Raw genomic sequence first — 16349 nt, forward strand, 5'->3', positions numbered from 1 at the left:
CTTGTGTACAAATGGAAGATCCTCAGGGAAAAATGAGGAACTCAGAGAGGTGGCTTTAGAATTCATGATTAAATACCACTCAATTCAGGAAAAGCAGAGGAGGGATGCAGGCCTCTCAGGGGAGAATAGATGATTTTTAGGAGAGTTGAATAGGCCCTTAGAAGAATAGATAGGAGAGTTGATAACCTCCTGTGGGAAGGTTTGTCTGGGTGCAATGTCTGCTTCTTGTCTCCTTTCCTGTGATAAGAGCCAATCCTTCCTGATTGATGAAACTCCCAGGGAGGGGATTTATGACAGTTGAGTTCCTTTGGGAGGATCTGTCTTTAGGCAGAGAGTGGAGTTCAGAAAAAGCCTCTCCCTGCGTTTGCTCGTTTTCAAGTGCCTACAGCTCAAAATAATTAATATGTCATTAATTATGGTGGCGTGTCCTGAACTCCTACAGTCGTATTTTGGGGTAGCATATTGTGCTACCCTTCATTTCCAACTCTGTTTTTGCATTCTTGGTGTACAGTATTTACTTCATCTGGTCATTTATCTCTCAATTATTTGCCTATGTAGGATAGCACCATAGTGATGAATAGATAGGAAATTATAGCCAAGATAGTGCATTGTATCATCTACAGAGCATCTTTGAGTACTTACATATTCTCCCCCAGCAGGCAAGGCCTTCATTTTCCCTCAGTCCTACTTTGAGGTAGAGAGAAAAATAAAGTCTAGGCCCATGGTTAGTATATATTTTGTTTTTGTTGAGTTAGTATTGCATTTTGTGGATGTAGCACAGTTTGTTTATCCATTTATCAGTTAATGGTTTGTTTCCAGTTTTGGGTGATTAAACATTTGCCTTCAGGTTTTTGTAGACATACATTTTCACTTCTTTTGATTAGATAACAAATTCAATTCCCCATTTAATCAGCTTTGCCCCTTCGGAAGTTAATTGACCAAATGAAATAAGTCAGAGAAAGAAAAATACTGTATGATGTCACTTATATGTGGCATCTAAAAATGCCAAACTCATAGAAACAGAAACTAGAATGGTAGTTACCAGAGGGTAGGGGTTAGGGAAATGGGGAGATGTTGGTCAAAGGATACAAACTTCCAATTTGCTATAAATTATAATAAAAATAAAATTTCATCAATTTCTGTATATCTTTAGATATACGGAAACAATGCTGTAGCATTGTTTATATAGTATGCAAAATCATAAAGGTACAGTAGCTGCCTTGCTATTTGAGATGTCACAATATGATTTTAATAACTCTTGCTAGGTAATTCAAATTGTGTTCTATAACTTCATTTAGTATAGCATGCCCTATGGCCTCATTACAAAAGCCTTAAAAGGTAACATGTTTCCATAATTGTCACTTTCAGTGATAGGCAGATATAAACAGGTTTTTAAAATTACGTGTAACTCCACCTGCAGCATTAGGTTGTGTGTCAGGATTCATTCTCCTTTTTAAACTACTTCTATGAATCAGGATTGAAGTTTCGTAGGAAGACTGCCATGCTGCTGATTTGGTAATTGTTTATTGCATCTTAATTACAGAGAAAGGCTTCCTTTCCTTTCTTCCTGTTCGCTCAGTTTTATGGGTCAGTTTTTGTTTTCTAAAGGGTTTAGGTTAAGGGAGCTACAAATCAGAAGAATAAAGTTTCATGTTTTGTTTTACGTATATTCACTGGATGTATCTGGCAAGTACTTCAGCAGTCCATCCTGTCAGTGACTCAGGTGCTATAAACCAAGTAGTACTGTTTTTTGCTTTTGTCTTACAGACCTACTTTTTTCTTCTCTTTACTCCCTCTTTCTTGATGCCAGGAAGTTTTTTTTTTTTTTTTTTTTTTTTTTTCTTTTTGCGGTATGTGGGCCTCTCACTGCCGTGGCCTCTCCCGTTGCGGAGCACAGGCTCCGGACGCGCAGGCCCAGCGGCCATGGCTCACGGGCCCAGCCGCTCCGCGGCATATGGGATCCTCCCAGACCGGGCACGAACCCGTATCCCCTGCATCGGCAGGCGGACTCCCAACCACTTGCGCCACCAGGGAGGCCCGCCAGGAAGTTTTATAAAACAAGAAATGGCTTTTCCTTAAGTTGTCAGCCATGGGAAAAATTTTAGCAGATGACTGGTGGAAGAATAGAATAGTTAATGTCTTCTTGAAAAGATCATCATCTATTGTCTCGGCACTTGTCTTATTGAAATAGGTACAAGATGTATAAGGTAAAGCATAGCTTAAAATATTATGGTATAGATCATTCCTGATTTGTGGTAATCAGCAGTGGAGGAACCTTTTATAAAGTTTTGGAAGAGAATACCATAGATCCTCAAGCTATCTTAGAAGTTTTTTGTTAGGCATGGTAACAATATACAAAAACCAATATTTAAAATATCTATAACCTGTTACCAGGATATTAATATATAATTCAATATATAAATAAAATATATATTCACTTTTATTCTACAAATAAATTAAATATTTAGTATTATAATTTATAGCACAAATGGTTCACCATATCATTCTGATAATTTCCACATGTTATGTTGAGTTTTGGAATTAGTGATATGGTCTTTTGTCTTGCTTTGTTTTTACCAGTTTTAATGAATTCCTGTTTGAGCTACAGTTTGACAAAATAAATTTCATGAAATGAGTACCTATTAAACTGATAGTCATTAAGTAACATGGAGTTGCAATAAGCATAGACTTTCTCTTAATACCAACAATATTGTTTATAGTGCTTAATCTTCTCTTGGTTTTTAAGAGCAGTTACTTTCAAACATATTTTTCCAGTTCCTGTGATGCTGTGAAATTTGAAATACCTCTTCGTCAACTGGGCCATAGTAGAAAGAGTGAGACAGTGTGGTGCTCTTTTGTTGGGCTGCCTATATTTGAATCCTAGCTCTGCCAACTAAATATAAGCTGGTAGGTAGTGTTGGGGTGGGGGAATTTTGAGGGGCTGACTAGTAGAAACCAACCAATCAGGAAGGATGCTGTAAGTAGTGTCTCAAGGGCCCCTTTTTATGCCAGGAAGTAACTATTTGTTGGATGATGGAAAGTTCTGAGGATTGGGTTTGGGCAGCAGCTAGTGTTCAACCACAGTGAAAGTACTTCAGTACTGCTACAATTAATATATCTGTACTGGTGCATACTGGCCCAGTATCAGCCTGAGCTGTACGTTGGGCAAGAAAAAGAGTGAAATTCAAAGACCAGATCTCTGACTAACCTGTCTCTATAACCCTATGTGTCACTTAGACTCCAAATATGTGACCATCTGACAAAGTTATGTACCCTGTTATCTAGTTTCTACACTTCTTAATCTGATCACCTTGTGCTGTCTTTGTGCTGCCTGAAACATCCTGTCCTAGTATTACTTGACAGTCATCTTAATTTAAAGGTTTAATCTAGGACTAGTTGATGTCACCCTGTTAGTGGTTTATTCAGAAGTAGGTCTTGTCAATAGCATCTTTGGAAAACAAAGGATAAAAAATATTGCTGCACATTTGATTCTCCTAAAGTTGCTTTGTGGTGTTTATATAGCATCTCTTAGCTTGCCAAGGAATTTATTTTCCTATTTGATTTACCAGTTGTATTGGAAATTCACCAATTTCCTAGAGCTACCATAACAAAGGACACAAACAAGGTAGCTTAAACAACAGATATTTATTGTCTCACAGTGCTGGAGGTTAGAAGTCCCAAATCAAGGTATCAGCAAAGTTAGTTCCTTCTGAGGGCTGTGAAGAAAAATCTGTTTCAGGCCTGTTTCTAGTGGTTTTCTGGCAATCTTGTTGTGTTCCTTTGCTTGTAGATGTATCACTCCAATCTCTGGTTTTCATCTTCACATGGTGTTCTCTCTGTATCTCTTTACAAAGTCTTCTGTGTGCATGTCTGCGTTCAGATTTTCCCCTTTTGCATCAGTCTCATGATTTCATCTTGACTGTATCTATGAAGTCCCTATTTCCAAATGAGGCTACATTCTGAGGTATTGGGGGTTAGGACTTCAACATCTTTTTGAAGGGACACAGTTCAACCAGTACCTCCAGTATTAAAATTTTGATTTTGTTTCAATGATAGAAATTTGAGTATATCTGCTGTATTGGGTTTTGTTATTATTTGTTTTAAATATCTTAAATTTTTCTTAAAGTCTAAATCGGATTTTTTCTAAATGATATAATAAACACTGGAGACCAGTAATCATCTAGATTATCTGCTTAATAGTCATTTTCTATGGATATATTTACTACTTTGTAAAAATATTTTAGCTTTTGAAATTTCAGTGTAATTAAATGTTGATGTGATGAATGACAATTTGAAGTCTGAATGCTACAGATACTATTTTTATTCCCTTGTGGAAACCTTTCTGGTAATGCTTGTACGGTCTAGCCTTGGTATGTTCTTTTATTGTACTCCTTCCTTAGGCAATGATTAATTTCTTATTTCCAGAAAGCTTCCACAAGATAATGAGAACAGGATCTTACATATAGTATTATAATAATGTTCTCTTGTCACCAGTTCTTCATTAGATTTGTACATTTACTTTAGAACTTCCTTGAAATTCTTCACGTTATGTTGTATTCACAGGTGTGATTTAAGATGGTTTTTTAAAAAAAATCAAATGGACAGTTCTCTATTTTTTTTTTAATGAAAATCACTGGGAAAATACAAGGTGACATATAACTATTCCCTTTAACCACTTTTAGTATACTAATAGTGTAAACATGTTTGTGCAGGTTTTGACTGGATCATCTCGTCAAAGTTATTCACCTCCTGGCTATCAAGATTTCAGTAAGTGGGAATCAGTGCTGAAAATAAAAGAAGGACTACTAAGGCAGAAAGAAATTGTAATTGATCGGTGAGTCTTTTTTTTTAAATTACTAAATATTTCAGGCATGCAGAAATGTAGATTAATAAAACAAATATCTTTGTACCCACTGCTTAGAGTTTAAGAAATAGAACCTTACAAGTACACTGATGTCTCGTGTCTGTCCATCCCCAATCCCAGTACGTTTAAGAACCACTATCAGAACTGAGGGTCAGTTGGTTTATCTATCTATCTATATATCTGTGTCTGTTTTCTGCCATCCTCCCATTTACATTAGGGTAACTCATTATTTGGAAACTCCTCTTCATCTTTTTTGTACATGTAACAAGTTAGCTGCAATGCTGATGAACTATCAAAGCTAGTGTCTTTGTGTTTTATACTTGGGAACTATCAAATTGGAAAGCTACTTTAAAGTGGTAGTTTCCTTTAACTAATGTATGTTAGATCTGATAGCACAGAAAGCATGAAAATCATGAATGTTTAAAATTAAATGACCTACAGATAAGAATTTTGAAAATTTTGGGAGACATTTCCAAAATTTTGCCTATTTCAGTACCAAAGCTCTGAAAATTTTTTTTTTAAACTTAATAGTCTCCTGATTATTCTCAGCAAAAAACCTTAATATTACTTAATTATTTATGATCTATATTGGTTCTACATCATTTATGTATATTTTTGGGATAGTTAAACATGTTGCATATCATGGTAATTGAGAAATAGTTTGAGGAGGCATTTTTTCTTAATCAGTGCTAGTTACTACTTATTTTCATGTGCTTATATGAGATAAAGGAGTAGACATTTTAGCCTTAAAATTAAATCCTAATTCAAACCTTTAAATATATTTAATAGTTGAAATTTCAAAAGATTTTGCTTAGAAACTTAGCAGTGTTAAGCAAGATCTGCTGCGAAATAAACTAGAGCATAGACATCTGGGCTTCCTTATTCTCCACTATGTTCTCAACATCTTGAACAGAGCCTGGCACGTAGTACATGTACTTAGTGCTTGATACTTCCATGCTTGATAAATGAATGAAGATTGTAGGAGATAGTTATAATTGATTTTATGAAAAGGCTATTTTAAAATATTAGATACTTCTAGTACAAGTCAATTTTATGTATAAATAATTATAGACTCTGTTGGATATATATTTTGAACACTTAAATAATTTAACTCGTTGTATAGACTTGAAATTAATACCATTTTTAAACACACCAAAATTTAGACTTTCATTAATATGAATAGACTTACCCTCAATCAGAATCACTTGGCTTTTATTATATTTTAAACACCATTATACCATTCTATTGGGTATAAGTTAATAAGTGTCTTAGTTCATTTGGGCTGCTATAATAAAGTACCATAGACTGGGTAGCTTATAGACAACAAATATTTATTCTTCCCACTTCTGGAGGCTGGGAAGTCCCAAGGCACCGGCAGATTCAATGTCTGGTGAGAGCCAACCTCCTGATTCATAGATGGCCGTCTTCTTGCTGTAACCTCCCATGGTGAAAGGGGCAAGGGAGCTCTCTGGAGCTTCTTTTGTAATGGCACTAATTGCATTCATGAGGATTCTGTCCTCATGACCTAGTCACCTCCCAAAGGCCCTCTACCCCCTATACCACACATTGGGAATTAGGATTTAATGTGTGAATTGGTGGGGGGGGGGTGTATGTCACAACATTCAGTCTATGGCAGTAAGAAATGCAGTTAATTATTGATGTAATCTATTAAAATATATTTAGGGCTTCCCTGGTGGCGCAGTGGTTGAGAGTTCGCCTGCCGATGCAGGGGACACGGGTTCGTGCCCCGGTCCGGGAAGATCCCACATGCCGCAGAGCGGCTGGGCCCGTGAGCCATGGCCGCTGAGCCTGCGCGTCCGGAGCCTGTGCTCCACAACGGGAGAGGCCACAACAGTGAGAGGCCCGCATAACGCAAAATAAATAAATAAATAAATAAATAAAATATATTTATATTTGTCAATTTTGTATATATAGAAAGATACTAAGGAAATAATCCAAAATCATTCAAGTTGCTCAGTTGGCCAATTCTGTTATTTAATTAAAATTTTTTTTATTGAAGTATAGTTGATTTACAATGTTGTGCTAGTTTCAGGTATGCAGCAAAGTGATTCAGTTATATATATATATATTGTTCATAGGGTGAAGTTCAAAGAGAAAATGAAGCACACATGTTCTCTTGGAGTTAGGCTCAGAACTGGCACAAAGTCCCTATGGGGAATCTCTGTACCCTTAGTTTAATTTCTCCATGAACCTAAAACTTCTCTTAAAAAGTATATATATATATATACTTTTTCAGATTCTTTTTCCATATAGGTTATTATAAAATACTGAGTGTAGTTCTCTGTGCTATATAGGTTCTTGTTGTTTATCTATTTTATATATAGTAGTGTGTGTATTTACTCCCAAGTTTCTAATTTATCCCTTTCCCCCATCTTTCCCCTTTGGTAGCCATAAGTTTGTTTTCTATGTCTGTGAGTCTGTTTCTGTTTTGTAAATAAGTTCATTTGTATTATTTTTTTTAGATTCCACATGTAAGTGATATCATATGATATTTGTCTTTGTCTGTCTGACTTACTTCACTTTGTATAATAATTTCTAGGTCCATCCATGTTGCTGCAGATGTCATTATTTCATTCTTTTTTATGGCTGAGTAATATTCCATGGTATATATGTAGCACACCTTCTTTATCCATTCATCTGTCGATGGACATTTAGGTTGTTTCCGTGTCTTGGCTGTTGTAAATAGTGCTGCAGTGAACATCGGGGTGCATGTGTCTTTTCAGGTTATGGTTTCCTCTGGATATATACCCAGGATAGGATTGCAGGATCATATGGTAGCTCTCTATTTTTAGTTTTTTAAGGAAACTTCATACTGTTCTCCATGATGGCTGTACCAATTTACATTCCCGCCAACAGTGTAGGAGGGTTCCCTTTTCTCCACACCCTTTCCAGCATTTATTATTTGTAGACTTTTTGATAATGGCCATTCTGACTGGTGTGAGGTGGTATCTCATTGTAGTTTTGATTTGCATTTCTCTAATGATTAGCAGCGTTGAGCATCTTTTCATGTATCTGTTGGCCATCTGTATGTCTTCTTTGGAGAATTGTCTATTTAGGTCTTCTGCCCATTTTTGGCTGATTCTTTATCTAGTCTCATTTATGGATCTGTGGTAGCCACATTGTCAAGTAGGAGTTGGCTGGCCTAGGCTAGCCTTACCTGGATGGTCTTTATGCTCCATGGGGATCTCTCATCCTCCAGTATCCTAACCAGGGTTTGTTCATAGGGTGAAGTTCAAAGAGAAAATGAAGCACACATGTTCTCTTGGAGTTTAGGCTCAGAACTGGCACAAAGTCCCTATGGGGAATCTCTGTACCCTTAGTTTAATTTCTCTGTGAACCTAAAACTTCTCTAAAAAATAAAGTCTGCTTTAAAAAAAAAATCACTTCCACTATGTTCTTATTGGTCACAAGGCCAGGAGACTTCACCTGTGGACAGTAGGAACAGCAAAATCACATCATAAAGGAGTATAAGTAATACAGGGAAGGGAATACTTGTGGATGTTTTTGTAAACAATGTACCACACCCAGTGTCTTAAATAATCTTTGATATTTTACATGCATATTATAAAGTTTTTGATGATTAATGCATTTGATATTATATAAAACAGAGGAAGAAAAAGTAGCAACTTCTGTTTCTAAAGCAACATGACCAGAATTTAAAAGTAAAAATGTTCGTATATAAAGATCTTTATAACACACATAGTGATGAAAATTAGAACAAAATTATAGTATATCTTTTTTCCAGGAAGCAGATTAAACTAATGGCCTTTAAAATGGTGATAACACATGCAGAGACTATTTCAGAGACAGAATTGACAGGATTTAGTTTCTTCCTGGATGGAACTGAGAGTAAAGATGCTGAACTTTTCTACTTTGGAATGCAGTGTGGGTGACGATACCTTTTAAGTCACTTAACTAAAAATTGTATGCTGGATATTATTCCTGAAAGTATCAAGTTATTCATGATTGCATGAGAAAAACTTTTTTTTTTTTTTTTACAATGCATATAGCTTTCGTAGATTTTGGATAATTAGGTCAAAACAGATCAAATGTTAAGGAAAAATAACTGATATAGAAACTGTTCTTCTTATGGTTACCAGTGGGGAAGGGTCGGGGGGGAGGGATAGATTGGGAGTTTGGGATTGACATGTACACACTGCTATATTTAAAATAGATAACCAACAAGGACCTACTATATAGCACAGGTAACTCTGCTCAGTATTTTGTAATAACCTAAATGGAAAAAGAATTTGAAAATGAATAGGTACATGTATATGTATAACTGAATCACTTTGCTGTACACCTGAAACTAACATAACATTTTTAATCAACTATACTCCAATATAAAGTAAAAGTTTTTTTTAATTAAAAAAAAAACTGTTCTTAAATGTTCCCCATCTTGTGAGAAAAAGCAAATAGGTTAATTTCAAAAACAACTCAGGAAAAAAAGGAGGAAACCTGGTTTCTAATGCTTTATATTTGACACTAACCATTTAGGTAATTCTGAATAGAGTACTTGACCTTTTGCATATTGATCTTCTCATCTGCCTGGGTACAAGGAGTTTCACCACTTAAGCAAAAAATGAGGTTTTTGAAGATCACTCTTCTAGGCAACTCTCCTCTCCCACCTAGTTGTACAGCATGAGGATTAAATGAATAAATGTATGTAAAAAGTGCTAATACTGTCTGATGCATAGTAGCCATCAGCAAATAGTAGCCACATTATACATGTTTTGTATATGTAATAGTTATCTTTACGTGCTTGTCTTTCCTCAGTCGACTTTGATCTCTTCACAGAAGAGGCAGTTTCATGTACATTTTATTACTCATAGTAGGTACTCACTAAATATTCATGCAGAGGAAATAGCCTCATTTTAATGAAAAAGAGGTTAAGGTTGTTGGTTAACCTATGCTGTTGCTGATACTAGTAGTTCATATGATGGTTTACACTTAGAAATTGCATAGCTTGTGCCGCTGAATTGAACAGATAAAATAAATATAGGGGTAAGTCAGTGCACTGGAGCCAGATTCAGAGAGGAAACCCTATACCCTCTGTGGTGACAGCTGAGTTAATGCTATTAGTAAATAATACTGGCAGTATAGAGGAGAATTCTCATTTTGTCATTACTTGCAATTTACAATATAGTATCTACATATCTTCTTAAGATCTTGTCCAATAATAGAGAATCTGACTATACATTGTTTCTGGTTCTTGGAAAGGAGACTGTAAATCTTTAGAATGTCTTTTTTTTTTTTTTTTTTTTTTTGTGGTACACGGGCCTCTCACTGTTGTGGCCTCTCCCATTGTGGAGCACAGGCTCTGGACACGCAGGCTCAGCAGCCATGGCTTACGGGCCCAGCCACTCCGCGGCATGCGGGATCCTCCCGGACCAGGGCACGAACCCATGTCCCCTGCATCGGCAGGCGGACTCTCAACCACTGCGCCACCAGGGGAGCCCTAGAATGTCTTTTTTTATTCATGAGCCCTGGAACACACCTGCATTTATGCTAATGAGGTGTTTCTTGGGCCCTGGATAGCAGCTTCAGGATGGGGGCTATTTACCATAGAGACCAACCCTGTGATCAGAGGGTTGGGACTTTTGAGCCAGTCCAACCTCCAGGGAGAGGACGAGGCTGGAGATTGAGTTCAGTGATTTAATCAATCTTGCCCACACAATGAAATTCTATAATAAAAACTCTGGGAACTCCCCAGATTTGTAGCCATTTGGTTAGAAGTGTGGATGGCCTGGGGATCCCACTTGAGTCTGGCATCTGAAGTGAGGCTTTCTTGTTGGGGATCATGCCCTTAAAGCTGTGGAGTCTGATGCTAACTTAAGGTGTTTAGTGTCAGAATCAAATTTCACACAGTGTAGCAGTTGGCCTTGAAACAAAATAGATTTAGAAATTGATTTTATAAAGCTATATACCTAGGTGTAAACAACCAAAATAGATAGAAACAAACTATTGAAACTGTATTTAAATCCTCAGATAAGCTGATAAAAATAACCAAATCTTACTTCAACACTTGTGATGGAGAATAAATATGACTCTTGCATTATGGGGTCCATCTCAAAGTAAAAGATGTTCTGCAAATTGCCATGAGCAAACTATCGTATGTTAATTGATCATATCTGTGAAGTTGGAATTTTAATAACTTTTAATAACCATGATATGTACACTTAGGCCTTGCTTTAGAAATATGATAAGTCCTAGCTTCTAAAGCAGATGAGTTAGAAGGACATTTAATATGAATTCCATTAAAAAAAATCCACACTATACCAAAGAGTCCACCACTGATTTTAAAAGTTTACCTAGTAAAATTATAATGTGATTTTACTTCCACATGTAATTAAATGAGAGACATATACATTGCTGAAGGCTCAAATGATAGTCAGCATTTTTTAGTAATAAAATATTTTTAAATTAAGGTATGGACTTTTTTTTTTAGACTTACTATTACACAATAGATCACAGTATAATGTAAATATAACTTTTATATGCACTGGGAAACCAAAAAATTCGTGTGACTGGCTTTCTTGCAATATTCAGTTTATTGCCGCAGTCTGGAACCAAACTTGCAATATCTACAAGGTCTGCCTTTAAATGTAAAAACATCCTTTTAATATACTTTGGGAGTATTTTCAGGCTATACTCCCTTAACTCATTTACCGTCCTTCCTCTGACTACTCTTAGGATTTTCTCTTTATCACTGATTTTAAGTCATTTGATTAGGATGTTCCTTGGTTTAGTTTTCTTTTTGTTATTTGTGCTTTGGGTTCTTTGGTCTTCTTGGATCTGTGGGTGTGTCATTCTCAGCAGATCTGGAAAAAATGTGGCCAGTTTTCTACCAATACTTTTTCTTGCTCATTCCTCCTCCCCTCACCTCCCCTATAGGGATTCTAATTACACATATATTTGGCCTTTTAAAGAAATCCACAACTCATTGATTCTCTGAGTTTTTGTTTTGTTTGTTTTGTTTCATTTATTTGTCTTTTTTTTCTGTTTCTTTTTGGATCATTTCTATTGATATGTCTTCAAATTCCCTAATCTTTTCTTCTGCAAATTCTAATCTGCCCTAATCCCGTTCAGGATAATATTTATGTCTTCCATGTCTCTGCTTAACATATTATGTCTTTCTTCTAGTTTCTTGAACACATGAAGATAGTTACAATAATTGATTTAGTGTCCTTCACTATTAATTCTGTCATTTGTCAGTTCTAGCTCACTTTCAGTTGACTGGCTGTTCACCTTATTGTGGGTCATATTTTCCTGCTTCTTTGAGATGCCAGGCATTATGAATTTTAACTTGTTTTGGATGTTACATATTTTTGTCTTCTTTTTTTTTTAGTTTATTTATTTTGTTTATTTTTGGCTGCGTTGGGTCTTGTTGCTGCATGCGGGTTTTCTCTAGTTGCGGCGAGCGGGGGCTACTCTTTATTGCGGTGCACGGGCTTCTCATTGCAGTGGCTTCTCTTGTTGTGGAGCATGGGCTCTAGGTGTGCAGGCTTCAGTAGTTGTGACACTTGGGCTCGGTGGTTGTGGCATGTGGGCTGTAGAGCGCAGGCTCCGTAGTTGTGGCGCATGGGCTTAGTTGTTCCGCGGCATGTGGGATCTTCCCAGACCGGGGCTCGAACCCGTGTCCCCTGCATTGGCAGACGGATTCTTAACCACAGCGCCACCAGGGAAGCTGTTATTTTTGTATTCTTGTGCTTTGTTCTGAGCCCCAAATTGCCCTCAGTTGGAAATTGCTGCTAACTGATACCCTGTAAATTATGAAGTTTTGGCATTTGGGAACAGGCACAATTCCAGGCCCCATGTGAGCCTCAGGCACTGTTTCTTCTAATCTTTTTGGCTAACATATCCCCCACCCCCACCCCACAACGCCCCCTCCCCACTTAAAGGAGTTTCTTCACGCATTCGTTAGTTAACACTCAACTGAATACTCAAGGGTGGCTCTGCACTGTGAACTCTAGCTGCCTTGGTTTCTCCAGATTACCAGCTTTGTTTTTTCAACTCAGAGAGGTCACTTTCCCTGTTCAGAGGTTAAGGCTTAAAATGGTAATCTCTGGCAATCTTAGGACTCACATAATTTGTTGTCCACCTCCCAGAAGTCATGGTGACTAATAATTGCCTGTTGTCCAGTGTCTTGAGAGTCTTTCTTACCTGTATTTTGTTCCATTTTGTAATTATGTCAAGGGAAGAGCAAAACTGGTTCCTGTTACTCCATCTTGGCTGGAAGAGGAAGTTTAGTTTTCTTTGTAAAGTTTTACATTATTTGAAAAGTACCATGTGACTAATCTCTCCTAATTTATCTGTTTCCTGTTTGATGTTTTCTGTGTGGATGTTCTTAAAGGATAGCATATCTGAAAAACAAATAAAAACAGCTCTGAATAGAATAAGCTCTTTGATGCAGTCTGAACTTGCTCCAAAAGTTATTTTGTAAGTAATTTTGGAAAACATCAAGCTATTTGTTTACCCACAGGTATCCTTATTATTCCTTAAAGCATGTGCTCTTGCTCTCTTTTGCTCTCACTCCCACTCTCATAACCTTAGTATGAGACTTGTTATTAAATTTTTGAAGATTAATGATAATACATATAAAGGTCTTAGCATGTTGCCTGGCACATAATGGTTTTCAAATGTTTAAGGATACATATTCACAAAAGTTAAATAATTTGATTAAAATAAGCTATGATCCAATGAGGAAATACTTGAACTTCAGTGTGTCTGCTTCCAGCATGAGGTTATATTAAAATGAAATTTCAGAGCTATCCAGAGATGCAAATCTGCCACCATGTGCGTTCTCCATCGTTGGTGATGTTTATGTGTAGACAATGCAACCTGGATGTTGTAGATAAGATGCAGGCATAGTACAGCAGTTGAGCTAGATGATATTTATAAAAAATACCTCTCACCCCGACAATGAAATTTTCAGAAGCTTCAATTGGTATTAAGTGTTGAACAGAATTTGGACGAATGGAAATAATAATATTAAGGTAAAGACATTCCAGACTGAGATTGAAACAGTTTTTATGTTAGGCAACAAGAAGAAAGAGAGCAAAGCATGACTTTGTTAGAATCTAAGAAGAGTATTCTACAAAAGATTATGTTCTTTAAAGTGTCAGAAGTACTCTACAGTATAAACTTTTTCTGTATTTAGCATATCTCATGGTACTGTGGTTTAAAAAGATTTCCTATTATGAATTTTAAGATTGATCTTACTTTTAACTCTTATGCCAAATTAGAATACTGAAAGTTCTGCTTTTAATTATCACTTAGAAAAGTATATTTTTTGTAATGTGGTACCTCAACTTATGTTTTGCAGGCAGAAGCAACAAATTACCCACCTGCATGAAAGAATAAGGGATAATGAATTACGAGCACAACATGCCATGTTAGGACATTACGTAAATTGTGAGGATTCTTATGTGGCTAGTTTGCAGGTAAGATAATAAAGGATTTTGTAGTCGATTTATTAGTAAAACATGTAAATTATATACTAAACTTGAAAGATTAGGACATTTTTTGGAGTTAATAATCTGTTCACATGGTTCATATTTATATGTGTAGTGAAAGATGTCCAAGTGCTGTTTTCCATCTGCCCAGTTCACACCCTTTCCCCACACAAACAGGAGCTACTATTAACAGTTTCTAGTGTAGCCTTCCAGAGTTGACTTATATCACAACAAACACATGTAAATGTATTTTATCCTCCTACCTTCACAAAAAGTATCAAAATAAATACAGTATTCAACACCTTGCTTCTTTCCCTTAATATTATATAAAATTATATAAAATACAGTGATTATTTTCATATCATTACATAGGCAGCGTCCCTTTCCTTTGCTTTTACAACTGCTTGATTTCCCATTTTATGGAGACAGCATAATTTATTCAACCTGTCTCTACTTGTCAAAATTTGGGTTGTTTCTAGCTTGGGACTATTATACATAACCTTATAAAAGTGAAACGCTGTACTCACCATTTCACTTCCCGACCCCTGGCAACTACCATTCTACTTCATGTCTCTATAATTTTTATTACTCCAGGTATCTCATGTTAAGTGGAATTATACAGTATTTGTCTTTTTTGTGACTAGCATATTTCACTTAGCATAATATCCTCAAGGTTCATCCGTGTTGTAGCATGTGTCAGAATTTCCTTCCTTTTTAAGGCTGAATAATATCCCATCTTATGTATACCACATTTTGCTTTTCCCCTCATCTTTCAATGGACACTTGGGCTGAATCCACATTTTAGCTATAGTGAATAATGCTGCTATGAACATTTTTTATATTATTTATTTGAACATGGGTGTACAAATATCTCTTTGAGACCCTGCTTTCATTTCTTTTGAGTATATACCCAGAAATGGAATTGCTGGATCATATGGTAATTCTGTTTAAATTTTTGAGGAACTGCCACACCATTTTACCACAGTGGAGGTACCATTTTGCATTCTCACCAACAGTGTACAAGTGTTCTAGTTTCTCCACATTATCACCAACACTTGTTATTTTCTGGTTTTTGATAGTAACCATCCTGATGATATCTCATTGTAATTTTGATTTGCATTTTCCTAATGATTAATGATGTTGAGCATCTTCATGTGCTTATTGGCTACTTCTGTATCTTCTTTGGAGAAAGATCTATTCAAGTCCTTTGCCCATTTTTAAATTGGACTGTTTGGTTTTTTCTTTATTGAGTTTTAGAGATTCTCTATTCTGGATATTAATCCTTTGTCGGATATATGATTTGCACATATTTTTTCTCATTCTGTGGGTTGCCTTCTTATTCTGTTGATAGTCCTTTGTGTCTTCATGCACGAGATTTTTAAATTTTCACGAAGTCCGATTTGTCTACTTTTCTTTTATTGCCTGTGTCTTTGGTGTCGTAGCCAAGAAATCATTACCAAATCCAGTGTCATGAAGCTTTTGCCACATGTTTTCTTCTAAGAGTTTTATAGTTTTAGGTCTTAGATCCCTTACAAGTTAATTCTTGTATACGGTGTTAGGTAAGGGTCCAAATTCATTCTTTTTGCATGTGGATATCCAGTTTTCCCAGCATCATTTGTTGAAAAGACAATCTTTTCCCCATTGAATTGTCTTGGTACCTTGTCAAAAGTCACTTGACCATATATGTGAGGGTTTATTTCTGGGTTCTTTATTCTATTCCATCGGTCTATATATGTCTCTCCTTATACCAGTACAACACTGTTTTGATTACTGTAGCTTTGTAGAAAGTTTTGAAATCACAGAGTGTAAGTCCTCCTCTGTCCCCCTTTTTCAAGATTGTTTTGGTTATTTTGTAGTCCCTTGAGATTCTATATGAATTTTAGGGTGGGTTTTTCTATTTATGGAAAAAATATGTTATTGGGATTTTGATAGGGATTGCATTTGAATCTGTAGATCACTTTGAGTAGTACTGACATCTTAACAATATTAAGTTTTTCAGTCCATGAGCA

The 16349-nt window shown here is 36.2% G+C and overlaps 1 protein-coding gene across 2 annotated transcripts in view; it reads left to right on the top strand.

The window, feature by feature from the left end:
- Positions 1 to 16349, top strand: part of CEP85L (centrosomal protein 85 like) — a 151267-nt gene that overhangs the window by 77128 nt on the left and 57790 nt on the right. For both annotated transcript variants that reach the window (XM_060114704.1, XM_060114705.1), the window contains exons 4-5: positions 4713 to 4834; positions 14211 to 14328. In XM_060114704.1, coding sequence (XP_059970687.1) covers positions 4713 to 4834; positions 14211 to 14328 — 240 coding nt within the window. The remainder of the gene's footprint in view (positions 1 to 4712; positions 4835 to 14210; positions 14329 to 16349) is intronic.

The sequence above is a fragment of the Mesoplodon densirostris genome, chromosome 12 (assembly GCF_025265405.1).
Source record: "Mesoplodon densirostris isolate mMesDen1 chromosome 12, mMesDen1 primary haplotype, whole genome shotgun sequence".
Lineage (NCBI taxonomy): Eukaryota > Metazoa > Chordata > Mammalia > Artiodactyla > Ziphiidae > Mesoplodon > Mesoplodon densirostris.